Below are 27986 nucleotides of genomic sequence, written 5' to 3' on the forward strand. Positions count from 1 at the left end.
GGAAAAATGCGCAAAACGGAATGCAACAAGCAGAGGAGTAAAATTAAATATTAATATCTAATGTACACACTGAAAACTATCTGAAGTCTATCGATTGTTATTCAAGTATATCGATACACAATTTTTAAATTCAAATATTGGTACTTTTTAATCAATCTATCGCATATTTAGATTGGCTAACATTAAGTCTTCGATTTCCAAAGTATTGCCATTGTCTAAAGCTAACTTTTTGGAGTCATCATCAAGTGCAACACTTGTCCAGTATTCCAAATCTACATTTTCAGACAAATTATACATTCTGCGATAAGAAGCTTCAATGTTTTCATCGAGCATGCGATCCACAATATCACCCGCCGGAATAGCCGGTTGATTTTCTGGCTGCGACCTAGGCTGACCGTTATTTTCAGCCGCTAGCGAAGGCGACGTGGTTAATCCTTTTTCATGGCCGTGGCCGTGGGCCGTCATGCGTTGATTGAATTCGATATTCTCAACGCCCATTTTGCAGAGCGCGCATTTGCTTTGGCCGATCTTTTGCTTCATTTTTTGCAAAGCAATGCGATCTTGAGCGAGTAACATACGCTCCTGAGAGATTTGTGCCTCTTTCTCGCTTAGCTCGTGGGCGCGTTTGCCCAGCAGCTGCAGCTTGGCATGCAGTAATTGTTCAGCGTCCCGAGCTTTGTGTTCGGCAGTGTGTAGCCGCTTAATGGCCAGGCGATAGGCGGTGGATGTCTGCAATACCTCATCCTCCTTCATGCTGAGCGCATTTTCTTTGTCGAGGAGCACTCGCTTGCGTTGCTCCAGCTCCCGCTGCTGTTTGTGACAACGTTCTCGCTGCTCATCAGCGCGCTTGATGGCATCTCGTGCCACCTGCAGCTGCGCCTCCAACTCCAATCGTTCCCTATCCAAATCGCCCTGCTCCTGGAGCTTGTGCTGCATCTCGAGCTTTTGCTGCTCAACCAACAGACGATTCCGTTCCTGTTGCACATCCAGATGCATGCGCTCAACTTCGGCTAGCTGCAACGCCTTTAGTTCCTCAATTCGCTTCTCATCGCGCTCCAATTGCTCGCGATGGAACTGTTTCTCCCGTTCGAATGCCTTCTTCTCCGAATCTATGCTAGCCATGCGCTGACGCAATTGCCAATTCTCTTCGGCTGTGTCCTTAGAAATGCGTTCTAACTGTAATTCCAATGTGCTCACAAGTTCCATGAGGCGTCGCTTCTCGCGCTCGGCGCCCTCCTCATCGATTTTTAAGCGGCGCTCCGCATCCGCCAGACGACGCTCTCGAAATTCCAATTGGTGCTCGCGCTCCTTGGTTGTGGTGAGGCCTTCGCGCAGCTCTTGCAGATCACTGGATGCCATGCGCAATGTTTCCAAGTAGCTGCCATGGTCCTGCACGGTCGCCTGCTCGAGCATTTTGGCTTGCCTTATGCGCTCCAGGTCAGCATCATGCGAGCTACGCAACATGCGCAAATCGTCCTCGTGGTCCTGTTTCAAGGTTGTGATCTGCAGTTCATAGTCGCCTTTGAGTTTCTCCAGTTTCTCTGTATAATACTCCTTCGTCTCGGAGTTTTCCAGTTTCAGACGCTCTTCCACGGCAGCCAAGTGCTGCTCCAATACCTTGAGTTGTTTTCTAATAAAGATTAACTGTGTGAGATATTTGTGGAATGCAACTGACTTCACTTACTTATAGGAGCTCTCGATCATTTCGATTTCCTGCTCGTAGTTGACACGCATGTTGGCTACCAGCTCCTCCAGTCGCTGCTTCTCCAGCAGATGTCGTCTAACGTCCGTTTCCAACTGTAGCATCTGCTCCTTGCTCTCATCTTTGGCTGCCACGCAAGCAGCTGGGACTTTTTCGACCTCAGTAGTAGCTGGCAGGGTCTCAGTGGTTGCAGCTTGTGCCATGATGGGCTGGCTCATCATCAGTTGAAGATGCATGTTGATGCGTTCCTGCTGTGCCTTGATATGCTCTTCCATTTGCAGTTGACGCTGCAGCTGCTGCTGCAACAGCGCTTGAAACTTGCGATCCTGCGTCTCCTGCTTCTGCTGCATTTCCACCAGAGCGCGCTCCTGGGTCTTCATTTGGGCGGCAATCGTCAGCTGCGTCTCCTGCTGTTGCAGGGCAGTGTAGCTGTGACTGCTCTCCAAGTTCAAGGAGTTTAACATTAGTATCGTATGCGCTGTGCTGTCTACAGAGGGCAGCACATTCGGTTGTTTCGCTTCCAGCTTTTGTTCATCCGAGTCGGGAATACGAAGTATCTCCGTGTTATTCTTTGGAATTGTTGCGGGCTCTTTTGTTGTTGTTGACTTGGGCGTGGGTGAGGAGGTTGCGCGTTCTTGCTCCTCCTCGGCAGTTGAAGGTGCTTCTGCCATCTCCACACTCAAACCCAGCCAGTCAGCCGTGCCATGCTTCTTTGAGACGGGCGTGGACATGCCTGAAACATTGGTACTCGTCTCCTTCCCAAATAGGCCCAGGGGATCCGCATTCAGATTTGAGGATTGCACAGTTCCAGAACTGCGTCTACCAGCGCCTGCTGCTGTTTTAGGACGGGCCTGTGAGTGAACGTTAGAGTTTTCTGTCGTGGTGTCTGTGGACTGGCGAGACATTGAAGGTTTTGCAGTTGCTGGACGCTTGTTGGCGGATTCGCTGTTATTTAGAATGTCATCGAAAATGTTTCGCTTAGGTTCTGCAGTACCTAGTAAATCGTCAAAGAGACTCTTTCGTGCTGCTCCGCCACTCTTTGGACGCTTGGGATCAAATCCCAAGTCATCATCCTCGGCATCATCCATTGAGAGCGATGGCTTTTGTTTGACTATGCGCGGTGTGCTTGCTGCAGTCGATTTGGCATTTCCTTGCATTGTTGCCGTAGAATTGTGGAGATCTGGTTCACTTTCCTCTTTTATTCCGAATAAATCTTCGAGTTTCCCTTTAGGTTTGCTTGATTTCGGCAATTTCTTTGCAGCGCCGCCACCGGTTGGCGCGTCGAAGAAATTATCATTGTCCAAACTATTATCACTGAGTAGATCAGCTAAGGGGTCGTCACTAAAGTTCATAGTATATTCTATCTAATTTCTATTTCTCTTATAATTTTTCAAAACGGGAAAAAAGAAAAGTTGGAAAATGTAAAAAGCAACCGTTGCTTAGTAACGAACTTTGGTATTTTTTAGGATTATTGCAGAATGTGTACACACCTAAAAAGTGTCAAACTGCAACAGGTTGTACTATTGATTTTTATGACAATCTATAGTGTATCTATTTAAAAATAATATCGATGAATTGCTCAAATACTTGCATCACTAACTATAAACCATCAACGCCGAAGTAAACAATTCGTGGTTTCGTATCTTATTTGTTTGTTTTATATAAAAATGAGCAATATTTACATTCAGGAGCCGCCTACATCTGGCAAAGTGCTGTTGAAAACCACAGTTGGTGACATCGACATTGAGTTATGGGCCAGAGAGTGCCCGAAAGCATGTCGCAATTTTGTTCAGCTCTGTTTGGAGGGCTATTACAATGGCACGACTTTCCATAGGCTAGTCAAAGGATTCATTGTGCAAGGTGGAGATCCCAATGGCGATGGTACAGGCGGAGAATCGATTTATGGTCACCCGTTTAAGGATGAATTTCATTCACGTTTGCGCTATTCGCGTCGCGGATTGGTGGGCATGGCGAACTCGGGCAAGGATGACAACGCCTCACAGTTCTTCTTTACCTTTGCGCCAGCGCCAGAGCTGGAAAATAAAAATACTCTCTTTGGTAAAGTCACTGGTGACACGGTGTTCAATATGCTCAAACTGGAGGAGGGTATCGTTGATCACCAGGAGCGACCAATGTATGCGCATCGCATAATTTCTGCAGAGGTGCTCAGCAATCCCTTCAACGATATTGTGCCACGCTCCCTGCCAAAAGCAACAAAAGTGAAGAAAAGCAAGAAAGAAAAGCAGGGAGTGAAGTGTGTATTTAATTTAATATCCATTTGCAATTTTGAAGCCGAAATTAAATTATACCCCTTTTAGAAACTTTGGACTACTTTCGTTTGGAGAGGAGGCGGAAGGAGATGAACAGGAGACAACAATTTTTGTTAAGCAAAATGCTGGCAAAGCCAAATCTTTGCATGATGCAACAGATGATCCAAAACTGAGCAAGGAACCCATTAAAATGCCCAAAACAGAGCCAGAGCCAGAACCAGAGCAGAATGACGAACATTTATCAGATGACTGCGAGGAGGAGACATTTGCTAAGACTTCAATTAATGCAGAGATTGTTAAATCTAAACTGGCTAGAAGTTCAAAAGCCACTTCGGCAAAGCAGCCAAAATATAAAGATATTAAAAGTGAATCTGAGGAAGACGATGACGACATTCTGATGACCCAAGAGCAGGAACAAAACCAAAAAAAATCAAAAGAAAAGTATGTGTATAGATGGTGCTGTTTATATTATTTTAAATACATTCTTAATCTATTATAGATCTAAAATCCGGGAAGAAATTGCTTCACTGAAACGACAGTATCAAATGGATAAAGTCAACAAGGATAAGCAATTGTCTAAAGAGCCCGAAAAGAATTCTAAGAAAGAAGACATTAAAGGAGCGAGCGAAAATCAATATATTAAAGATTTTATACAAACAAAAGAAAAGTATACGGTTAAAGCAAAAACGGTGCTTAAGGGACAAGGAAGGTATGTACACTAGGTTTTAAATGTAAATTGTTATAAAAACTAAGAAATTCTATATATCAGAGAGGAATTTACACTGAGTTTGTTATCCAAATTCAAATCCAAATTGGACAATCTTAAATATAAATCTTCGTCTGATGATGCCGACAAGGAACCTAAGCCAGTAGACGATAACGAAGTGGAAAAGGAAATCACTGGGGATGACTGGTTGGCACACACTTTAAATTTTAACAGTAATGTTCCTGTACTGGCCAAAGATGCGTCTACTAAAGGTGATGATTGGTATGATGTATACGACCCGCGTAATCCGCTTAATAAACGTAAACGTGGTGCAACAGATCACTCTAAATCTTCACAGAAGTTCAAATCCTCTAGATAATATGTATGATTGAATAAAAATATAAAATTTTAGTTACATGCACTTTTTAAACTTCGCGGGAGTGTTCGATATGTCGATAATTATTATATATCGCTTTGAAGTACTAAAATTTAGTTCGCATTTGGTATTTATCGATTACTAAATACCTATTAAACCATCGAAGAACTATCGATAGCATTGCTAGCGGTAGCAGCTGAACAATAAAAAAACGAACCCAAGGTGAAGTAATTTGGCTTTTAAAAATACAGGTAATTATTGCAAAGCGTTAACTCCAACTTGTGCACAAAATTTGGCTTATTAAGTGACGTCATTTATGAGAATAACTGAAGACATAATAAGACGACCAAAACCAGCCAAAATTCGCGTCACCGTCAAATTATTGATTTTATATGACATTTGTTTGCCGTCACAGCTACAGCCCCACACAAAACATCGACTGACCGAAGTGCGCGGGGTAAAAAGGGGGTACGAAGGCAAGGCTGCTTTAGTCACCGTCTCCAAAAACAGCCACCAGCAAAACAGAGCAGAATGAGTGCGAAGAGCAAACGCCCAGGCACGGCGAGCAGCCAAACGCCGAATGAGTGCGTCCAGGTGGTTGTACGATGTCGACCGATGAGCAATCGAGAGCGCACTGAGGGCTCACCGGAAGTGGTCAATGTGTACCCCAATCGTGGAGTCGTGGAGCTACAGAACCTTGTGGATGTTAATAAAGAGCAGCGCAAGGTGTTTACTTATGATGCGGCCTATGATGCGGCGGCCTCGCAGACTACGCTCTATCATGAAGTAGTCTTTCCGCTGGTCAGCTCTGTGCTGGAAGGCTTCAATGGCTGCATATTCGCCTATGGCCAAACGGGCACCGGGAAAACGTTTACGATGGAAGGAGTGCGGGGTAATGATGACTTGATGGGCATTATACCGCGCACTTTCGAACAGATCTGGCTGCACATCAATCGCACGGAGAACTTTCAGTTTCTGGTGGATGTTTCATACTTGGAGATTTATATGGAAGAGCTGCGCGATCTACTTAAGCCGAATTCCAAGCACCTGGAGGTTCGAGAGCGTGGATCCGGCGTCTATGTGCCCAATCTGCATGCCATCAATTGCAAGAGCGTCGACGACATGATAGGCGTCATGAAGGTGGGCAACAAGAACCGCACCGTTGGCTTCACCAATATGAACGAGCATAGCTCACGGTAAGTTCTGACATAGCTCTCTAACCTTTAGGTTCGTTGATTTATTGTGCTGATTACCTTGCAGCTCGCATGCCATATTCATGATCAAGATTGAGATGTGCGACACGGAAACGAACACGATCAAGGTGGGCAAGCTGAATCTCATCGACTTGGCGGGCAGTGAGCGTCAGTCAAAGACAGGCGCATCAGCGGAACGGCTTAAGGAGGCCAGCAAAATCAATTTGGCCCTCTCATCGTTGGGCAATGTGATCTCAGCACTGGCGGAGAACTCCCCTCACGTACCGTATCGCGATTCAAAGTTGACGCGCCTGTTACAGGACTCGCTGGGCGGCAATTCCAAGACGATCATGATCGCTAACATTGGACCTTCGAACTATAACTACAATGAGACGTTGACGACGCTGCGATACGCACAACGTGCGAAGAACATACAGAACCAGCCAATTAAGAACGAGGATCCGCAGGATGCTAAACTAAAGGAGTACCAGGAAGAGATTGAGCGACTCAAGCGGCTCATTGCGCCGCAGCAACAACAGCGCACCGAGAAACTGGCTGCAGCCGCCAAGAAACGCGTCAAGAAGCCCAAACGAGAGCCACTGAAGCGCGAATTAACAGACAGCGTGACACAAGAGCAACTGCAAGCGGCCGAGGAGGAAGGAGAGAGCGAACCGGACGCTTCAGAGCCAGAGTCCGACAAAGAAAACGAGGCGGAAGTAGCCAAGTCCAGCGAGCAACTAGAGCGAGAGCGTGTGGAGAATGCTAAGCTGGCTGCCAAGCTAGCCGAGCTGGAGAGTCAGCTGGTGCGAGGCGGTAAGAATCTGCTGGATACGTACAGTGAACGACAGATTGAGTTAGAGAAAAAGCTGGTGGAGATAGCGGAGCGGAAGAAGCGTGAAATTGAAATACAACAGCAGCTGGAGCTGCAGGAGGAAACTACGCTCGAGATACGGGAGCGCAACGTATCGCTGGAGCAGGAGGTCGAGTTGAAGAAACGCAAACTTTCCAAATGCTATGCCAAATATCTGGCACTGCAGCAAGAGCTCAACGACTGCAAGCACGATCATAATCAGGATCTGCGCGAACTGGAGATGGCACAGAACGAGCTGGTCAAGGAGCTAAAACGTCAGCTGCTCATCATCGACAACTTTGTGCCCATCGAGGTGAAACAGCGGCTCTACACGCAGGCCAAGTACGACGAGGAGCAGGAGGAGTGGAAGTTCGCATCATTGCCTCTCCACATGAATGCCAGCGATGGTAAATTTATTAGCAAACGTCCCGTCTCGCATCCACTTCGCCGACGACCCATCTCTGAGTATGCACTCCAGGAGGCAAAGTCGAATGATCCCAGTGCCCTGCGCTTCAAGAGCGAAAACATTGTCAGCTACGAGCTGGACATGCCTTGCCGCACCACACAAGAGTACCGTTCGCCCAAGGTGTCCGCCTCCTTGCAGGCGGTGCTGGCTCAGGCGATGCAAACCGGCGATGACATCGACATTGTAGACACCCAGACTAGCTCGTTGCGTTCTCGCCTGGAGAACATCATCAATGGCAATGCTAACAGTAGCAGCACGGCTTCAGCTGACGCCTCGCCCACAAGTGCTACTGCCCCCTCCAAGCTCGCCAAGTCCACACGCAGCGGCTTGCCCAGTCCGGGCTCAGCTCTCGACTCCAATCGACGGCCGCCCACAGGCCGTGTGCAGCCCAAGAAGCCGGCTTCAGCCTATCCCAAGGCACGCGGCCTCGTCAACAAGTAGTAAAACGAAGGACTAACCCAACTCATCTCAGTCAAAGAGTCACAAACACACGCATAAACTAACCAAAGTTCTCATAGTCACAGTATATAAATCGAATCCTTGTTCCAGTTGAGCATTCTATGCAAATAATTTAGCCCAATCTTCGCACAATTCTCGCTTTGTAAAAGTATTTTGCATATTTGCATTGTGTTTTATTTTTTTATAATTTTATTTATTGTTTAGAAACTCGCGTTATTTCATTTGTTATTGCTATTTTGTGTATCCAGTCGGGCAGCGCCTGCATTTTGCCCCACTGTGTCCAGTCATTCATTTAATGTGCAATTTAAGTTTAAGCTTAATATATAATTCTAATTGTTTATTATAATTATTATTATTTTAATATTATTATTATTATTATTTTAATATTATTATTATTATTATTATTATTATTATTATACTTACATAGTAAAAGCCGCTTAGTTAATCAGACAAACCAAATAAAGCAACTCAAAACAATTGTATAAGAATATTTTATTTGGTTGCCAGATATGACGATTATATTGAATTCGATTTTTTGAGAATCGCATAGAACAGCGAGTGATGTAATGGAGCTAGCGATTGACAGTGATTTAGATGGGAAAGTGGGTTAAACAAATAGCTTAAGTGTAACGAAAAATGAAAGAGAATTAGTCGGGAATATGGGAAAAACTATTTCAAGAGATTTTCTAAAAGTAAAGAAAACAACATGATTTGCTAAAATATCATATATATTTGAAACTGTGCTGCAGTTCCATAAATGCCAACGAATTTCCTGAAATAATTCTAAATGCAAAAACTTGTACCAAATCTCATTGAGGTTTGCATAATTATTTGATGACCTTCAGTGAGCGTCCCACCTCGATGAACGCCTGAATAGCTTGATCGATTTCTGACTCTGTGTGAGCTGCAGAGATTTGGACGCGTATGCGTGCCTTGCCCTGCGGAACCACCGGGTAGCTAAAGCCAATGACATAAATGCCACGTGCTGCGTAAAGATACAGCAAGTTAATTAGGCAGGGAAAGAGGTAAAAGGAAAACACTTACTGAGCATCTCATCGGCGAAGCTGGATGCGAGACGAGCATCGCCCAGCATCACTGGGCAAATGGGATGATTTTCGCCGGCAATGGTGAAGCCAGCCTTGGTCATCGCCTGGCGGAAGCGTTGGGTATTGCTTTGGACGCGCTGACTTAGTTCACTTGAGCTGAGCAGCATGTCCATGACCTTCAGGCCCACGGCGACCACCGCCGGTGGCAGGGTATTGGAGAAGAGATATGGGCGTGACTTCTGGCGCAGGAATGAGATGAGCTCGGTAGGACCAGTGGTGTAGCCGCCAGAGGCGCCGCCCAGGGCCTTGCCCAGCGTTGAGTTGATAATGTCCACCTCGCCCATGACATTGTCGTACTCCTCTGTGCCGCGACCGGTGGCCCCAAAGAAGCCCGTCGCATGGCACTCATCCACGAAAACTAGTGCATCGTACTTCTTGGCCAGCTCGACAATGCGTGCCAGCGGTGCTATATTGCCATCCATGGAGAAGACTCCATCGGTGGCGATCAGCTTGAGCCGAGCATCGGTCGAGCGCAGCTGCTGCTCCAGATCAGCCAGATCGCGGTGCTTATAGCGCTGTTTCTTGGCCCTGCACAGACGAATGCCATCAATGATGGACGCATGGTTCAGCTCATCCGAGAAGACGGCATCCTCTGGCGTGAGTATAGCTTCAAAGATGCCAGCATTGGCATCAAAGCAGGAGGCGTACAATATGGTATCCTCCCGCCCATGAAATTGCGAAATCTTCTGCTCCAGCTGCTTGTGAATATCCTGAGTGCCACAAATGAAACGCACAGAGCTCAAGCCGGCGCCATACTTCCCCAGCAGCTGCTGACTGTACTGCACAATCTCCGGGTTGTTCTGAAAGATTTGTTACAGAGTTTGAAGAGAGGCATCCACAACTGACTCAAGCACTTACCGCCAGTCCCAGATAGTTGTTGGCGCAGAAGTTGAGTATCTTCTGATCGCTGCCCTGCACCGTAATCTGCGTGCTCTGCGATGAGGTGATGATGCGCTCCGCCTTGAACGTGCCGGCCTCCTTAATGCCGCTCAGCTGCTTGCCGAGCAGCTCACGCAGCTGCGATTGTGCTGCGGCGCTGTACTGACGCATTGGCTGCCTTCCAGCTGTGAGCAGCACAAGCACAAGGGGATTGCATAATGGGAAAGTAGATATATATGAGAAACGATTATATCAATTGCCATCACGACGTACACCAACCGGTCAGCGACAATATTTTCGAAAAAGCTGGCATCGCGCAGCGTATACTTGATTTCAATGCGTATACTTGATTTCAGCTAGCAGCAGGCACGAGTCTGCTCAACGTCTCGCATGGAACTGAACGCCAAGCAACGACAACAATCAGCACCAGGCCCCCTAAAACAGCAACAATAACAGCTGGCTGAAGAAGGCGTTGTTGTTTTTCCGATTTATAAATACATAAACAGCGTATATATATGTGCATATATATATCACTCATAACTATGTACAGAAATGTTTGTTACTAAACGAATTGAATTTGCTTTCATTTTCGTTGTCATAGCTGCGTTGGCACACTGTTAGAGTTCATTTTATCTCTAGCACTAAGAGAAAATTTGAGTCAAGTGTACAAAATAAACTTTTATTATTTAGTTTTTGCAACACAATTGTTTCCTATCTATAAGTCAGTTGCTTGAAATGTCATCAAACATTAATATACCAAATCAGAAAGTTCTATAAAGGTAGAGCTCTCTCATGACAAATCGTTTGAGGATTTCTACAAATTTATGAAATTTAGTCTTTTAAATAAATTATGTTAAGTGTAAACATATTTTCAGAATTTTTTTTTTTGCTTAAAATAATAACTGGTATTGCTTTTAAGACTCTTTTATTTCAGTGTAAATTTCCAAATATATTTATTTACATTTTTGATTAGTTTTTTTTTAAATTAATTAATATTTTTTTTGTTACATTGAAAAACAAATAAATTTAATGTTAATAATACTTTATCTGTAATAGAAAAAAATTGTATATAAATCTTTTTCTTTTAAATAATATCTATTTTTAAAGCCACCGTGCACAGTGTGACATATTGGGGTCGTTGCCATTTACAAATTTATTTTATTTTGTAGGCAGAGCTCTTTCGATGCAATTACTATCAAGGTCATTGCCAATTAGGCTCTGCTACAAATATAAATATATATATACAGATATATGTATAGATTCATCAAAGCTTTGCATTTGATTTGAACTTCATAATTTGATGGGATTTGTGGCATTTCAATAATAAACTAAGCTGATAAGACATGTGTATATTATATATATAAATATATAATTATATTTTTATATGTATCAATTAACTATTTGTAAATAAATGTATATAATTAATGTAATTTGCACATATTTCATGTACATCTATGCCGTAGATCATGAACTAATAACTAATTTATTCAATAAAACTTACTAATAAAGGGTGCAGAAAGGTTATTTGAGCATTATATATATATAAAAACAGAGCTTAAATTATTCATAATCTGCATCAGTCTAATTAACATTTGAATATAATAAATAAGTTATCATTGGAATAATCAGAAACTGGGTAAGCTAAAATATATTAAATAAATAAATACATATAAATAAATTTAATTTGAATTAACTGTTTAAACCTAAGACAAAACAAATGTTAAATTTGCTAAATGCTATAATTAGAATTAAAAAATAAAATTTCTTGACGAAAACATAACTTGCTGATTGAAAACCTTTTTTATTTAGTTTCAAAAAATATATAAATTCTGCAAATATAAAAAAAATTTAAAAAGTCAAAAAAAAAGATTTTACTGAACAGGTTCTACCGAGATTTGAACTCGGATCGCTGGATTCAAAGTCCAGAGTGCTAACCATTACACCATAGAACCTCACACTTTTGCAGCGCCTTAAGCAACAAACATATGTGAAGACATCTGTGCTTGGTGCGCTACGATTCACACTACGATTCGATTAGCAGCATGAACACGACTCTAATAACATTTTCGATGAATGAATAAATATTTGGCAACCGAGAACAAAATTGCAGAAATGAAAGATTTCTATTTTTTATTTTATTACAATTTATTTTACTACAATTTAATACAATTTATAATATAAATTAAAAATATTACAAAAATATTTGTAAAATGTTGTAAATCCATATGTTTCTTATGTAGATAAAAACCTAAAGTTGAAAGTTGTCTGGCCGGCTAGTAGATACCCTGTAATTGTAATTGATAGAAATATATAAGCAATTTGCAGCTAATTTTCAGATAATGATCCGAAAATATTTTTTTATGATTTTATTTAGTTATTTTTGTGAGTGGAAAAACATATAATATTTAATATTTAAAACGTAAAGTTTTATGTTAACTACTCTTAATTAATTATTATTAATAATGATAATGATAATGATCCGAAGATGATATTTTTATGATTTTATTTATTTATATTTTTAAGTGGAAGAACGTGTAATATTTAATATTTAAAACGTAAAGTTTTATGTTAACTATAATTAATTAATTAATTATTATTATTAATTTTCAAAAAAAGGTTTTACTTATCTACAGTCTGGGCATAGCATTTGAGCTGCACAAGACGAGGTTTCCCATTCGGATATTCAACGAATCCAGGGTAATCTCAGTGGAACATGGTATACGCCCCCATTAAATGCATATAAAATATATGAAGTTAGTTTGGCTGGCTTCAGTTCTTGTGCCATTCTCTATGCCTGAGCATAGCCTAAAAAAGTGATCTGACTTATTTGCTCTGAACTTTAGTTTGATTTAAAAAATGTGTGAAGATGCCTATTGATAAAACTCAGTTTGTGACTTTGCTGTCTCTGTGTCTCTGCGCCTCTGTGCCACGGATAAAGGCAAGCGGGGAACGAGAGCAGGCACTGCTCCATGGCAGCGACGACGGTACCCTGCTCTTTGAGGCGGCTACAGATCAGAATATAACCTTCCGCCTCATGGGCGAGGCAGCCACACTGCTCCTGAACGACGTGGACATTGTTGCCCTGCTGCAGCGACGTCGGCGAGCGCAGTCAACTGCCGCACGACGGGAGCCTCTGTCGCTGGACGCGCTGAAGGAACAGTTCCGCAACGTGCAGCGCGATCTGACGCGCTTGGGCAGATGGTTGTCCAATACGCGGAATGGTACACGTCGCACCGGACCTACGCAGCGTGTGCTACGCCGTGATATACAGCGTGTCCAGACAGTTGCGAGCATCCTGATGACTCTCGAGGCGAATCTGCTTAAGGATGACTGCGAGTCGAGTCCCTGCAAGAATGGCGGCACCTGCTACGACGCCTACAAGGCCTTCTACTGCAGTTGCGCCACAGGCTGGCAAGTGAGTAAGCTGAATACAATGGGTGGGCGTCTACAGCGAAGCACGTTGCTCACAAAACGGGGCGTTATCATAAAGCAAAGCTATGGAACGAGAGAGAAAGAGAGAGAACAAATAAATAAGTAAGGTAAAGAAAAAAATAAAAAGAGGGAAAGAGAGAGATAGAGGAAGAGAGAGAGAGAGAGAAAGAGGGAGAGAGGGACACAGAAAGAGAGAAATTTAGATGGAGAATGGGGACTACGCAGAAAACAAGAGAGAGGCAGAGATAGATGCAGGGAGACTGGAGAGAGAGGAGAGAGAGAGAGAGAGAGATAAACAGAGGGAGATAGAGAGAGAGAGAGAGAGAGAGAGCGAGCGAGAGAGAGAGAGAGAGAGAGAGAGATAGAGATAGAGAGAGAGAGATAGAGATAGAGAGAGAGAGATATAGAGAGATAAGAAACAGGAAGAGAAAATGAAGAGAATAGGAAGAGAAACGAGAGCCAAAGAAAGGGATAGAGAAAATGAAGAGTTGAGAAATATTAAGAAGGAATCAAATGTATATTCAATATATATGTATATATTGTGAGAAGACACTGAGAGAGAGCGAGCTACAGAAGAGAGATGAAGTGCTACAAATATGTGGTTATCAGTTTCAAAGGGCTTTCTCTATTAAAAGGTTATCTAAAACTTGTGAAAATAAAAAAATCAACTCATCAATAACCACACAAGACACAAGACAAGAATTATTCAAATATAATGAAAATTAATAAGGAACAAGTTAAATATATCTCTAGATTCTGTATCAATAATCCAAATTTCATATAAAAAAATATGTAATTAAATATGTAAATATATATATGTATATATAATATATATCTATATCTATATTATCATTAGAAAATACATATATATAATTTGCATAAATATTAAAATTTCTAAATAAAAATCTGAAATATTGATCAATAGAAATTTACTAATATTTCTTCCTGATTCTTAATTAATATCAGGGCGCGACCTGCGAGGATGATGTGAACGAGTGCTTTAGGTTTGCCGGCACTGACTTGGCTGTGTGCCAGAATGACGCGCAGTGCATCAATACGCCGGGCAGCTATCGGTAAGTGGAGCAGGAGATTCAAGCGGAATATTGTTATCGTGTTATCTTGCAGCTGCCTTTGTCGCAATGGCTTCTCTGGAGCTCATTGTCGTCTGCGCCAACACGCCTGCCTGAGCAATCAGTCAGCGGAGCTGTGCGGCAGCCATGGCACCTGCTTGCCGTCCAACAACGCGGCTGGTTATGTGTGCATCTGTGATCCGGGCTGGACCTGGGCGGATACGAACGTCAGCATAGCAAGCACCAGTCCCTGTACACGTGACGTGAATGAATGTGCGCCAGATGTGAATCCCTGTCACGATGAGTGCATCAATTTGCCGGGCAGCTTTCGCTGTGGCGCCTGTCCGCCCGGCTATACAGGTGAGGCAAGCGCCATGACATTTGAGGAATGCCAGAAGATGCCCATTTGATCTGATTCCAGGTGATGGCAGGCACTGCCAAGATCTTAACGAGTGCGAGGATGGCAACAATGGGGGCTGCAGTCAACGCCCTTTGGTCAACTGCATCAATACGGAAGGTTCCTTTCGATGCGGCCGGTGTCCGCCTGGCTGGACGGGCGATGGTCGGGTCTGCAGTGAGGCCAAGTCCAACTCGTGCAACGGCGAGTCCATTTGCCATTCAAGTGCCGAGTGTGAGTACATTTCCGGAGCAGTCGTTTGCAGTTGCCCTGCCGGATTCTTTGGCCATGGCTACGGAGCTGATGGCTGCACTGAGGACTCCAGCCGGAGGCCCTGCGATGATCATCGCTGCCTGAACAATGGCACCTGTGTTCTCAGTGGACGCGGCACCAGCTGCATATGTCAACCGGGCTACACGGGCGCCTTGTGCGCCGAGGCTGATGCCTGCCATCCGAATCCCTGCGAGAACAACGGCATCTGCCGTCTGCTGCCAAACAATAGGTATCGGTGCGTGTGCCCGTCCGGCTTCACGGGCAGCACTTGCTCCCATGTGCGCAGCTACTGTGGCGTCGTCTTACGCAACGAGACGGGTCGCCTGCAGTTGCCGCCCGGCAGCACTGGCTATCAGCCCAATGAGCGCTGCGCCTTCATCATCCGCACGCGCCCCGGCCTCGTGCTGAACGTGACCTTTGGCATGTTCGATCTGCAGCAGACGCCAGCTGACTGCAGCGCCGACTTTCTGCAGCTGCACGATGGCAGCTCGTTGACCGCCAGGCAAATCGGACGGTTCTGTGGCACTCAGCTGCCTTTGGGCAACGGCCAGGTGGTGTCCACCCAGGAGCAGCTGTTCTTCTGGTTCCGCTCGGACAATGAGACACAGGGGCGAGGCTTTAATCTGACTTGGCATTCACAGCCGTTGCGGTGCGGCGGTTCCTTAAGCCTGGCTCTGGGCGACAGTGGCGTCTTGCGCTCGCCCAGCTATCCGGGCAAAGCGCGCCCCGGCCTAAGCTGCCGTTGGGTCTTGAGAGCGCCGTTTGGCAATCGGGTGATCCTGCGCTTCTATGAAATTACTTTGGGCAACGGTGTAGATAACAGGCAATGGTCGACCAACTGCAGCAACGGGGATTCACTTGGAGTTTGGGAGTCGGACCGACTGCTTTACATGGCCTGCCAGTCGGAACAGCCGGCGCCCTTGCACAGCTCTTCGAATCTATTGCACATTCTGCTTCACACGGACCTGAATCGCGCGGACAGCTCGTTCCAGCTGCACTACGAGGTTGTACCGGGCCATCCGGGCTGTGGTGGCGTCTTCAGCGAACCGAGCGGCGTTGTTATCGGCCACATGAACGCCAAGCTCTGTTTGTATCTCATTGAACAACCGATTGGAACGCAGATCGAGCTGAACTTCCTGCGGGTTAAGCTATTGCATGACTGCTCCCTCCAGAAGCTGGAGATTTTCGACGGACGCACTGATGAGGAGCCGCTACTGCGTCGCTATTGCGGAGAGCCAGAGCAGGATGAGCTGCAGCCCGTTACGTCTAAGAGCAATGTGATCCTACTGCGCTATGAGTATGCTCTGTCCGGCATTGAGTTGAGCAAAAGCTTTGAGCTGCGCTACACGCGAGGTAGGTCCCTCAACCAGGTTGATTAATAAAATATATATATAATAAAATATGATCCCTGTTCAGTTTGCAGTGGCACATATACGGACAGAGCTGCAGAAGGTGGAGTTATAACTAGTCCCAACTATCCGAATTACTACTTGGAGCAACTGAACTGCACCTACCAAATACGTGGAAGAGCAAGTACCCTTTTGCGCATTAACATCACGGATCTATCGTTTAGTGAAGCAGAGCCTGAGGATCAGCCCAGCTACCTGGATGTGAGTGAGCCACAGTCTAAAAGTAACAGTTATTTTCAAGATTCGTCTGATCCACAGGTGTATCTGTCCCTAAACTCGAGTGAGAAGCAACGCTTGCTCAAAAATCTGACGAACACCTTGCTGATCTCAGAGAACAATCAAGCTCGCTTGGTCTTCCACGGTGCCAGCAATCCGCAGCACGCTCGTGGCTTTCGTATCGAATACAGCTTTATCCCGGCACAATATGGCGGAGTATTAATCCGGGGAGCTTCTGATATTTATGTTGGCAGAGACTTCTGCCAGTGGATCATTGAGGAACCAGGCCAGAAGCACTTGGAAATCATTTTGCGAAGCTCTTATCTGCAATATGTCAAAATAAATATATACGACAACAGCACAGGCGCCGAAGGCAGACTGTTAAACAGTTACCAAAGCCACGCACATCTCACTGACAGTATCAGTGAATACTTCGACTCGAACCTGGTAACAGTTACTGCTGAAAGCGCTTCTATGTTGTATATAATGACAATCACATATGAACTGGCCAACCAAGGTACCTTAAGCACGTCTAGGCCACAACCCATTTCAACCGATTTCATTTGCAGAGTGCGGCATCACTTCTACAGCTCGATTTGGAACCATCAAATCTCCGAACTGGCCCGCAAAGTATGCCTCATACTCAAATTGTACTTGGCTAATCAAGGCGCCGCTCGGCAATCGCATTGAGTTGATTGTTCACAACTTTACGCTGGAAACCACATCCGAGAGGTGTACAGATGACTATCTGGAGATAAGGTAATGATCAGCTTAAGATACATGTTATATATTTCGTCCATGACAAACTTAAATAAGCCCTGGGATGCTACTCTTAAGGCAACAAATTCACATCAGATGTCAGATTATTATTAGAATTAGTAGAACACAAAAGACTTTTGCTCATTTAGAATTTAACATAAATTAATATTTTATTTAAATGTCTATATAATATGATCGAAAAGAGCTTTGCAATACGAATGGATTAAGAATCATACTCAAAATTCGATTCTTTGATCATATCTCACGCGTTTTAAATTTAAATTAAATTTAATCCACATTTTGGATAGTTTCCTCAGTCTGCTCAAAACACAAAAAAGCCATACAAATTAGGACTAGGCTAGTCCTCGGCACAGATTAGAGCCCATCCCAAGCTAAGCTCCAGCTACAGCTCTAAGCTCTGTGCATCTAGAATTGTTAGCTTACAGATGAACTAGACCCAAGATTCACTCTCTCAACTCGCATTCCCTCCATCCATATAGGAATGGTGATCAGCCTACGTCCCCGCTCATTGGGCTCTACTGTGGCAACCGCATACCACCGCGTGTACCGTCATACGGCAATGCGTTGTGGTTGCACTTTCACTCGGACAACTATGGCGAGGAGACTGGCTTCCATATCACTTGGCAGCAGTTGGCTACGGGCTGTGGCGGCAAGCTCAGCTCGCCCACGGGTGCCATCCACTCGCCGCACAGCATAGAGAACAACCGTGGGGCAGTGTGCTGCGACTGGCAGATCAGTGTGGCTCAGGGCTCCACTGTGCAGCTGTCTCTGCAGAGCCAGGACCCCGGTCTGTGCAATGGCCAGTTGACTATTTTTGATGGACCCAGCACGCGCAGCAAGCCAATCTCTTGGAGTTGCCGAAACGAAGGTCGGCGGCTGCTATTAAACTCCAGCAGCAATCACGTCGTGGTTCGCTATAATGTTGATAAGGAGACGCCGGAAGGCATTGACTTTGTATTGGACTACTCAACCAACTGTCGTGTGCGGCTGGAAGAGATGCGAGGCGCCATCGAAACACCCAATTTTCCGGACAGCTATCCGGCCAACGCGAACTGCGAGTGGGACATACGTGGCGGCGCACGAAACAATCGCATCCAACTGTCCTTCTCCCACTTGACCGTTGAGCAGTTTGGTCCAACTAGTTGCGACTTTGACTATGTGTCGCTGAGCGACTATCGCGACGAGCAACTCATCAGCGAGCGTCGCCTGTGCAACGCCAAAGATTTTGACTTCACCAGCGTGGGTAATCGCGTGCTGATCCGCTTCAGTAGCGACAGCTCGACGGAGGCGCAGGGATTTCATGCTGAATACAAGCGCCTTGGCTGCGGCGAGGAGCTTCAAGGAATGGCGGGCTCCTTCGAAACACCCAATGCCCCCTACAGCGTGGATGTCGACTGCGAGTGGCTGATCACAGTGCCCGAGGGCAATCAAATACGTCTGCTCCTCAAGGAAGTGCACATTGAGACGTCGCAGCGCGACTGCAGTGACGACCTGCTCTCAGTCCTCGCTGACAGCAACTCATCGCACCTACTCTACAGCAGCTGCCACGTCGAGTCCGCCGTGCAAACGCTCATTTCACCTGCCAACGAGCTGCGGGTGCGCTTCCATAGCAGTGCCCAACGTTCCCGCAAATACATGAAAGCCAGCTATGTCATGTTCAAGGCTGCCTGCGGCGGCTACGTGAGCACCTCTAATGGAGTAATAACATCGCCCAACTTCCAAGGGCAAGGCAACGACATCTCTGACGAGAATTTCGAGTGCGTATGGCGCTTAGAGGCAAGTTGAAAGTGATTTATCTAAGAAAAGAGATGACGAGACAAGATACCAGAAGAACAAAAAAGGAGGACGGGAGGAAATAGTGGGAGGAAAAAAGATAAAAGTAATTTGGGAAAATAAAAAGAGAATTTAATTGAAGAGAGCAGAGAAAAGAAAGGCATGGATAAGGAGAGGAAAAAGAAAATATTAGAGAAAAGAAGTAAAGTGAAGCTAAAAGAGGAACAAGAAAAGCGTAGATAGCAAAGCTAGAAAGAAAGATAAAAGTAACTCAGAGAAAATAAAAAAGGGAATTTTAATGAAGAGAGGATAGAAAAGAAAGTTATTGATAAGGAGCGAACAAAGAAAATATTAGAGAAAAGAAGACAAGACAGGACAATAAAAAAGATAAAAAATAAAAGAGAAGAGAAGAAGGAGAGGGAAGAAAAATTAAGGATAAAAGAATAACAGGAAAAGCATTAATAGCTTAGGTAGAAAAAAAGATAAAAGTAATTAAAAAGAAAATAAAATGTTATAATAATAAAAATAAAATGTTAGAATAAAATGTTATAAAAAAGAAGATAAATGAAGATAACGAAATGCCAGGAAAGGCATGGATAACAAAGGTAGAAAGAAAGATAAAAGTAACTCAGAGAAAATAAAAAAGGGAATTTTAATGAAGAGAGGATAGAAAAGAAAGTTATTGATAAGGAGCGAACAAAGAAAATATTAGAGAAAAGAAGACAAGACAAGACAATAAAAAAAGATAAAAAATAAAAGAGATGAGATGAAAAAATATTAAACAATACAATTGATGATAAAAGAAGAACAGGAAAAGCATAATTAATTTAGGTGGCAAAAAGATAAAAGTAATTAAAAGAAAATAAAAAGGGAAATAAAAGAGAAGAGAAAAAGGAGAGGGGAAAATAAAATGTTATAAAAGAAGAAGATAAATGAAGATATTGGAATGCCAGGAAAGGCATGGATAACAAAGGTAGAAAGAAAGGTAAAAGTAACTAAGAGAAAATAAAAAAGGGAATTTAATTGAAGAGAGCAGAGAAAAGAAAGGCATGGATAAGGAGAGGAAAAAGAAAATATTAGAGAAAAGAAGTAAAGTGAAGCTAAAAGAGGAACAAGAAAAGCGTAGATAGCAAAGCTAGAAAGAAAGATAAAAGTAACTCAGAGAAAATAAAAAAGGGAATTTAAATGAAGAGAGGATAGAAAAGAAAGTTATTGATAAAGAGAGGAAAAGAAAATATTAGAGAAAAGAAGACAAATGAAGATAAAAAGAACAAATAAAAGAAGAAAGAAAGCTAAAAGTAATTAAGAGAAAATAAAAAAAGGTAAACAAAGAGAACAGAAGAAGGAGGAAGGAGAAGAGAGTATTAGAGATAAATGAAGAAAAAAGAACAGGAAAAGCATAGAGCAATACACCAAAAGAAGCGATGTCCAGAGGACAACAGAAATGAAATCGAGGGAAGAAGAGGATAGTATATATATGTACATCTAGAAACTTCTAATAATACAGAAAGATAATTGAAAGTGGACTTCTCGGCTATGAAGCAACACACGTTAAAAGAAGGATCGCATTTGAATATCCCTTGTTCATTGAGTAGCATCTTCTTATTTAGGCTAATCCTTGTATTTCAGGTAGCTGACACCTATGGCTTCTTGTTAATGTTTGATGCGTTCAACTTGACCGAGTCGGCCAACTGCAGTGTCGCCAGCTTGGAGCTGTCGCACTTAAGCGACGCCAATGGCGGCAAGGAACAGTTGATAAAGCGAGCCTGTGGCGAAGCGTTTCCCAGCACGAAAGTGGTGCAAAATCATTTGCGCTTGCACCTCAGGGTGTCAGCCGGCTTTTGGGGCAAGTTCTCGCTGCACTTTGAGCAGGTGTGCGGCGGAACGCGGACAGAGGGCGAGGGCTATCTGCGCTCCCGTTTGGATGAGACGTGTTACTGGACCATCATTGCCCCGGAGGGCACCAAGATCAGTCTGAGCATACACCAGCTGGAGTGTCAAGGCTGCACGGCATCAGCTGGCAATTGCACGACAGGCTTGCGCGTGCTGAATGCCCTCGACGATGTGGTGTACTTCGATCTTTGTGAGGAGCATCCTGCCCAGCTATTGCTGCCAACCAACAGGCTGGCCATCCAGGCGAGCGGCGTAGCCCTCATGGCGCACTACTCCACCATTGAGAACTCCTGCGGCGGCAATATAACTTCCGTGCGTGGCACCCTCAGCTCGCCCAACTATCCGAACAGCTATCCGGCGAATGTGGAGTGCGTCTGGCTGCTGGAAACGCGCGATGGCAATGCCATGGAGCTAACATTCGAGGCAATGGACATTGTCAAATCGGATCACTGCAATACGGACTTTCTGGAGCTGCGTGCTGGGCTGCTGGGACCTTTGCTTGGCCTCTACTGTGACAACGAGTTGCCCACCGAGCCGCTTTTAGTCAAATCCAAGCTGTGGATCAAGTTTCGCAGTCAGGCTGGCAGCAGCGCCAGTGGCTTCAAGCTGCGCTGGAGCTATGGTAAGTACAGTGAAGTCTCCCCTACTGAAGATGAAGATGAAGATCGCAATTAAGAAACCTTTTAGCCACTGCAAAATACAATTCTAAAGGGCCCAAAGGGTCGATCTCATATTCATAGCTGCAGAGGAACTCAACAAGTTCCCAAACTTTGGGGCTCTAAGTAATCTGACAAAGTACAGACAGACTTATGGGACTCTCTTTTGAGCTCATTAATGCGTAGAATAAGACTTAGCCAGGAATTTATTTCAGTGCACGACAACGAGCTAACGGAAGGCACAAATGGCACCATCGAATCGCCCTCAAAGTTGGCCATACAAAGCGACGATCAGCCCTACACCTGGCGCATCTTCACAGAGCGCGAGCGCGTGGTGATCCTGAACTTCAGGGAATACAACACTGGGCTCCTGGTAAGCATCTAATGCGCAGTAGACATGGCCACGACTTGTTTCACAATAGACAATCTACAGCTGTTCGATGGCTACGATGACACTGCGCTGCCCATTGGCATAGGGATCTCGCCCTGGCAGTTCACCTCGAGCAGTAACGTGATCTATCTTAGGACTGTGAATACGAATTTCGATCATTTTCGAGTGCAGTGGCGCGTACAGCGCAGTGAGGAGCTCAAGTCGAATGTCACTCTAAAGAGCGACATGTGCAATGAGGAGTATACGTTGGACAATGCCCAGGTTAGGCTCAATTCGCCCGGCTATCCGGGCTACAAGCCGAACTTGCGCTGCGAGTGGACCTTCTCTACGAAAGATCCAACCAAGCACGCCTATGTGGATCTGTTTGAAGCGCAGCTGGAGGCCACAGGTGACTGCCAATTCGACTATTTGAGCATACAAACCTCGAGCAATATGATCGACTGGCCGGAACAGCTGCGCATCTGCAACAGCAGCGCGTATAATGGACGTCGGATAAGCCGTGTGCACGGCACCCCGAACATCAGGCTGCAATTTGTCACGGACCCAACGATCAACGGCACCGGGTTCAGGTCGCTCGTGAACACAGAATGCGGCTCCAATATGACGGGCTCCGTGGGCACCATCTTGAACTCCTACTCGCAAAGGCTGCAGAGCACCAATGACGTCGGCTGTGAGTGGCACATTGAAGTGCGCCGCGGCCGAGTGATTGAGATCTCGATTGAATACAATGAAACTGCACTGAACACCACCTGCCTGCACTACGGCATCATCTATGATGGCCTAGACGCATATGCCCCACAGTTGGCGCCGGGTAAGTTTTGCAATCAGTTGGGCTACAATACGGTGCGCAGCTATCGCACCAGCGGACCGCATGCCTACGTTCGATATGTGTATCCGTCGACGAAGCTCAGCCTGCGATCTGTGGAGCGTAGTTGGAATCTAACGTACCGGGAGTTCAATGAATGCGATGAAGAAGTTCGTCTCACCCACTTTGCAAGCAGCTACAACATTAGCTCTCCCGGCTACCCCTACTATCCGCATCCTCACGCCGACTGCACCTGGGTGGTCATTGCTCCGCCAGGCGAGACCATAGCAGCCAGTTTCGTGGACCGCTTTGACCTGAGCCAGCGCAACTGCGACAAGGAATTCATTGAGCTCTACGATGGCAGCACAACGCTAGCTCGACAGCTGCTGCGCACCTGCCGACGCACTGGCACCACGTACAGCTCTGGCAATCTCCTACTGGTGCACTACCAGACGCAGCTGGATCAGCCGTGGGGCGGTTTCCGGTTGAACGTTTCGCTTAGCAGCTGCGGCGGCCAGTTCACCTCGCAGAGCGGCGTCATCGAATCGAATCACTATCCTGCACTGGGCGCCTATCCCAAGCCAGCTGTATGCGAGTACAGCATACACACGCTAACGAGTACGCACATTGAATTGAACTTCACTGATCTGCATTTGCCGTTTGTTGCGACGACCGACGCCGAGTCGCTCGACCGCATTGAAATTTTGGATCTCAGCGATCAGCGACGCATCGTCAAAACACTATTTGGCAATCAGAGCGTTCCTCTTCCAATTCCACTTACCACTAATCAGGTGGCACTGCGTTTCGTCACGAAGCAGCTGAATAACACGTACCGGGGCTTCAGGCTCGAATACAAGTCCTTTCTGGGAACGTGCCAGCAGAAGGTGAATGCGGCCAGTGGCGAATTGGAGCTGAAGAAACCTGTGAGGCCGAACTACATTCGATTTTGTTCTTGGCGTGTGACAGTGCCCAAGGGACAGCGGGTGCGTCTCGAGTTTCTCAATCTGGCTGACTTCAGGAACATGACTTCGACGTAAGTATAGGGGCTTGCGGGTCTGTGGGTCTATTGGCTATGATAATTCGAACTTTGTACCTTTCACGGCATAGATTAATGGCAAGGAAGCCCTTTAGCTTTTACAACGATCCAATCTATTTGTCCAAAATAACTGAGTTCCATCCAAAAGATTACGATGGCAACGGCATTATTAGATCCACGGAAAACTTTATGATGGTTCGCATGAAGATCACGCAGCAAACGGTCACACTGCGAGCGCGCTTTAGCTCCAGTGAAGCCTCGCCCTGTCCAGACGACATTGGCAGCCGGGCCAGCGGCACCATATCTAACGAGCAGCTGATAAGCCTGCCCAGCTATTACTGCACAGTTAGCTTTGTTAACGATCCTGGCACCACGATCAGCTTTACGGTGCAGCAGTATCGCCGTGCGAGCCGAGGCCTGCAAGCGACTGTTCAGCTGTGTGATGATGTCTCTAACATAAGAATGAATTTGATCTTAGAGAATGTTACCTATTCGATGGCCACCACAGCCGGTCACTTGACGCTAAGCAAACCGATGGAGATCGATGCTACGCATTTCCGGGCCACATACCGGCGATACGCCTGCGGCGGAGATCTGGAGCTGGCGGAGGGCAGCATAATCGAGCTACCTCAATTGGGTGAGCACTTCGGCCAGCTGGAGTGCTCATGGACACTGCACAATAGTGACGGATACGAACTAAATGGCAACTTCAGCTTCAGCGATAGCTGCGAACGCGAATACCTCCTGATATCTGATCATAAGATCTGTGGCAATGTAGCGAAGCTGAACACCACACTACTGAACGCGCCACAGATCTTGCTGCGCTACCATGCCACTGCGTATCAGGCTGGCAACAGTCAGTTTCAGCTGCAGGCCAGCAAGCCCAAGTTCCTTGGGGGCTGGGGCAATGTAATAAAGGTCTGGCGGCAGCCAACTCCGCCCATCAGCATTGATGCTCAGAGCTATAGGAATAACATGGAGCTCAGCTGGGAGTTTCGTGCAGCAGGTCAACTGTCACTGGTGCTGCACTTTCAGGGCAGATTCTTCATTGAAACGGCGCCCAATTGCAGCCACGACTACCTGGAGGTGCTCGCATTCCGTCAAGGCATGTGGCAGCCCATAGCCAAGTACTGCGGTCGACAGATGCCCGATCCGCTCTTCGTTGAGGCCAACAGCATGCGAATTGTGTTTCGCACCGATGACAAGGTCACAGGCGATGGCTTCACCTTTGTCGTCGCGCCCAGCTGCGACACGAAACTGGTCGCCAGCACAGAGCTGCAAACGTTGAGATTTATCACGCTTAGTCTCATGCCAGACAAACAGTGCAACATTGAGGTAACGACAGACACCGAACATCAGCTGCTGGTCAGCGTGGTTAAAAAATCTTCATTGCGTTCCGCTGCGCAACTCTGTCGCCTGGCTGACTTCGAGGCCTATCGCCATGATGGCGTGCACGAGCAGGAGCAGGCGCTTGGTAGGCAGTGTCCCAACTTCGAGGTGACTGGCTATAAGAAAGTACGTATTATGTACACGCCCACGCCGGTAGTAAGTATTTCGTTGGAGCTGCAATACCAGCTGCTTGGCTGTGGCGGCAGCCACAGGGCACCCTTTACGCTGCGTCCGCCAGTGGGCAATATGCGCGGGCAGAGCTGTGAGTGGCATGTGTTGGCGCCAGCGCAGCATGCGATCCTTATACACTTTAAGTCCATGGAAATTGAGAGCAGCTATCTCTGCCAGCAAAGCCATGTGAGCATCTATCGAGGCAATGCGGTGAGTGAGGAGCAGAGCCTTGGCCGCTTCTGCGGCAATCTAAGCAATCCCAGTGTTATGGTGGACAGCAACGAGGCAACCATTGTATCCAAGTTGTTTGACTATCGCCAGCCCAGCGGGCACGACTTCTTAGCCAGCGTTCACTTCACGCCCAACTGCAATGAGCATCTGGCCTTGGACGAGGGCAACACACGGATGAGTCTGGTGCGCCACTACCAGCTGAATGACACCAATGGCTCCGACGATTTGCAGTGCTTCTTCCGGGCCAGTGCAGTGCCCGGCTATCGGCTCTCAGTGTGGCTAAAGCAGTTGCAGCTAAACGCGAATCGCTGCAGTCGAGATAGCTGCAACACTCTGGAGGTGATCGATGGCTTCGATAGGGACAGCACCAGCCTGGGCATCTACTCAGCCGTCGTCGGCAACGGCACCAAGCTCTTCAGCTCGACCACGGACCTGCTCATTAAGCTGAGCGGAACGGTGGCTCAGCAGAATGGAATCAGCTTCGAGCTCATCCTGCAAATGGAGGCCACTGTCTGCGGTCAGTTCAAGCAAAACCTGTTCTCAAATGAGGTGCGTTATAGATCCTTAGCCCTGGACACTTTGTTTGCCATTTATATCTTTCCACAGACCGTGAATATTCGCATGAGTAACAGCAACCAAACCAGCGTGGGAGGCAGCATTCACTGTGTGTGGGAGTTCAAAACGTATTCTCCGTTCGAAGTTGAACTGAAATCGGTGCAGCTACAGGATGTGTCCCAGGTGACAGGCAAATGCATCGATTACCTGTACATTTCCATAGAAAATGTGAGCTCCTTTCAAACTAAAACTAAAACTAAAAATTATTAAGCTACAAATCTAAATACTTCAACTCTTAGGAGAACGACAAACATTATTGCGGCCAATTCCATAATACCTCTGTGGGAATCGGAAATAATACCAAGTTCACGTTGACATTCCACAGCAGCAGACAAGAAGAATTGGACGCGATTGATATATCTATTCATAAAAAACCAAGTAGGTCCACATAACTAAGAGAGCTTAAGCTGGATCTCATAATTTAGTACTTTATCTCAGAATGTTTTTACTGCTGCTATGACTCGACGTCTTTTCTAAACTATTCCTCTCTCTCTTAAACTTTTTGCTTATCTATTTCTTTGAGCATCACATAGAAAGGCTTGATTCATATCCTTATACCAATTAATCAATTAAATTATTCTTTACTTCATTAACATTGAATGAATATAGATTGCAATCACACTTACAACGCCCTGAGCGGCATGATTAATTATTATACATTTGATGAAGTGGAGCTAGAGAATTGTACCAACGATATACGGGTCCCAGATAAATATTACTTGACATTCGTAATAATGTTCATCAGTCTTGAGCACACATCCAGCCCTGCTATGTTCAATGTAAGTAAATTATTTATTTAATATTTTTTTATATTGTATTTTCTATATATATATCTATATCTATTTCTATTCAAATTTACTTTATAGATAACGGATCTTCGGACAAATCGTTCGATCTATAATTTACCAGATAGCGTCTATAACGCATACATTCATAGCCAATCAAATGCGATACGTTTATCGGGCTCGGGTGTGAGCTATCTGCAGATTTCATATTACTCCGCGGATAGCAAGCTTCTCCCGGGCTGTGGTGGCGAGTTAAACACTCTAGAAGGCCAATTCACGAATCCTGACTACAATAATCGCAACTATTCGGACTGCAGCTGGCACATATCCGTGCCGGGGGGCAGAACTCTGCAATTCTCTTTCAAAAGTAAGTTCGAAAGCATCTCAAATGCATATTCTATATACGAATAACTGACTTATCTAATACTTAGCGTTCGACATGGGCTCTGAGGCCAACTGCCAGCTGGATAACATCAAGGTTTACGAGGTGCTGCCCGACTTCAGCGAGAAATTGCATCACACTTTCTGTGGTCAAGTGGAACCGGCCGCATTCTTGGTGAAGTTCAATAAAATAAGAGTCGTGGCCAAAAAATCGCCCAACTTTGATGGAATTGGATTTCAATTGTACTACAACGTTGAATAATTCCATTCGGGTTT

General features: G+C 45.5%; 5 protein-coding genes and 1 non-coding gene across 7 annotated transcripts; 3 read left to right on the forward strand and 3 right to left on the reverse strand.

The window, feature by feature from the left end:
• Positions 1 to 121: 121 nt before the first annotated feature.
• Positions 122 to 3121, reverse strand: LOC111598380 (trichohyalin). The gene is made up of 2 exons (XM_030223019.1): positions 1685 to 3121; positions 122 to 1630 (listed from the first exon to the last, which is right to left on the reverse strand). Exons 1-2 carry the CDS (start codon positions 3052 to 3054, stop codon positions 157 to 159), a joined length of 2844 nt encoding a protein of 947 aa, XP_030078879.1. The 5' UTR covers positions 3055 to 3121; the 3' UTR covers positions 122 to 156.
• A 181-nt stretch (positions 3122 to 3302) lies between these two features.
• On the forward strand, positions 3303 to 5057 carry LOC111598382 (spliceosome-associated protein CWC27 homolog). The gene is made up of 4 exons (XM_023313591.2): positions 3303 to 3956; positions 4021 to 4413; positions 4472 to 4681; positions 4742 to 5057. Exons 1-4 carry the CDS (start codon positions 3370 to 3372, stop codon positions 5055 to 5057), a joined length of 1506 nt encoding a protein of 501 aa, XP_023169359.2. The 5' UTR covers positions 3303 to 3369.
• Positions 5058 to 5221: 164 nt separating this feature from the next.
• Positions 5222 to 8302, forward strand: LOC111598381 (kinesin-like protein Klp68D). The gene is made up of 3 exons (XM_023313590.2): positions 5222 to 5305; positions 5470 to 6250; positions 6315 to 8302. Exons 2-3 carry the CDS (start codon positions 5586 to 5588, stop codon positions 8002 to 8004), a joined length of 2355 nt encoding a protein of 784 aa, XP_023169358.2. The 5' UTR covers positions 5222 to 5305; positions 5470 to 5585; the 3' UTR covers positions 8005 to 8302.
• Positions 8303 to 8770: 468 nt separating this feature from the next.
• On the reverse strand, positions 8771 to 10391 carry LOC111598383 (2-amino-3-ketobutyrate coenzyme A ligase, mitochondrial). Of its 2 annotated transcripts, none has more exons than XM_023313593.2 (4): positions 10287 to 10391; positions 9987 to 10192; positions 9067 to 9928; positions 8771 to 9007 (listed from the first exon to the last, which is right to left on the reverse strand). In XM_023313593.2, exons 1-4 carry the CDS (start codon positions 10318 to 10320, stop codon positions 8850 to 8852), a joined length of 1260 nt encoding a protein of 419 aa, XP_023169361.2. In that variant the 5' UTR covers positions 10321 to 10391; the 3' UTR covers positions 8771 to 8849. The 2 variants fall into 2 exon arrangements, with proteins under 2 accessions (XP_023169361.2, XP_023169360.2); XM_023313592.2 differs by having other exon boundaries at positions 10281 to 10391.
• Positions 10392 to 11887: 1496 nt separating this feature from the next.
• Positions 11888 to 11959, reverse strand: Trnaq-uug. Its single transcript has one exon. It is a non-coding gene; the product is annotated as a tRNA-Gln (tRNA).
• An 848-nt stretch (positions 11960 to 12807) lies between these two features.
• LOC111603468 (cubilin homolog) lies at positions 12808 to 27977 on the forward strand. Its single transcript, XM_030225285.1, has 17 exons — positions 12808 to 13422; positions 14406 to 14512; positions 14565 to 14869; positions 14931 to 16532; positions 16596 to 16789; positions 16847 to 17321; positions 17374 to 17563; positions 18064 to 19364; positions 20991 to 21872; positions 22122 to 22279; positions 22340 to 24135; positions 24210 to 26478; positions 26536 to 26712; positions 26784 to 26922; positions 27154 to 27323; positions 27411 to 27696; positions 27761 to 27977. The coding sequence occupies exons 1-17, from the start codon at positions 12874 to 12876 to the stop codon at positions 27970 to 27972; spliced, it is 10812 nt and encodes a 3603-aa protein (XP_030081145.1). The 5' UTR covers positions 12808 to 12873; the 3' UTR covers positions 27973 to 27977.
• Positions 27978 to 27986: the final 9 nt, after the last annotated feature.

This window comes from Drosophila hydei, unplaced genomic scaffold, assembly GCF_003285905.1.
Source record: "Drosophila hydei strain 15085-1641.00,03,60 unplaced genomic scaffold, DhydRS2 tig00000001-arrow-pilon, whole genome shotgun sequence".
Lineage (NCBI taxonomy): Eukaryota > Metazoa > Arthropoda > Insecta > Diptera > Drosophilidae > Drosophila > Drosophila hydei.

Coding starts and splice junctions, on each gene's coding strand:
- LOC111598380 (XM_030223019.1), bottom strand. CDS start 3,054: ATGAACTTTAGTGACGACCCCTTAGCTGATCTACTCAGTGATAATAGT. Junction 1,631..1,684: donor ATGATCGAGAGCTCCTATAA/GTAAGTGAAGTC, acceptor AATCTTTATTAG/AAAACAACTCAAGGTATTGG.
- LOC111598382 (XM_023313591.2), top strand. CDS start 3,370: ATGAGCAATATTTACATTCAGGAGCCGCCTACATCTGGCAAAGTGCTG. Junction 4,414..4,471: donor CAAAAAAAATCAAAAGAAAA/GTATGTGTATAG, acceptor AATCTATTATAG/ATCTAAAATCCGGGAAGAAA. Junction 4,682..4,741: donor GTGCTTAAGGGACAAGGAAG/GTATGTACACTA, acceptor TCTATATATCAG/AGAGGAATTTACACTGAGTT.
- LOC111598381 (XM_023313590.2), top strand. CDS start 5,586: ATGAGTGCGAAGAGCAAACGCCCAGGCACGGCGAGCAGCCAAACGCCG. Junction 6,251..6,314: donor ATGAACGAGCATAGCTCACG/GTAAGTTCTGAC, acceptor ATTACCTTGCAG/CTCGCATGCCATATTCATGA.
- LOC111598383 (XM_023313592.2), bottom strand. CDS start 10,320: ATGCCAGCTTTTTCGAAAATATTGTCGCTGACCGGTTGGT. Junction 9,929..9,986: donor ACAACTATCTGGGACTGGCG/GTAAGTGCTTGA, acceptor CAAATCTTTCAG/AACAACCCGGAGATTGTGCA. Junction 9,008..9,066: donor CTTCGCCGATGAGATGCTCA/GTAAGTGTTTTC, acceptor ATCTTTACGCAG/CACGTGGCATTTATGTCATT.
- LOC111603468 (XM_030225285.1), top strand. CDS start 12,874: ATGCCTATTGATAAAACTCAGTTTGTGACTTTGCTGTCTCTGTGTCTC. Junction 24,136..24,209: donor TTCAGGAACATGACTTCGAC/GTAAGTATAGGG, acceptor TTCACGGCATAG/ATTAATGGCAAGGAAGCCCT. Junction 27,324..27,410: donor CCAGCCCTGCTATGTTCAAT/GTAAGTAAATTA, acceptor TTTACTTTATAG/ATAACGGATCTTCGGACAAA.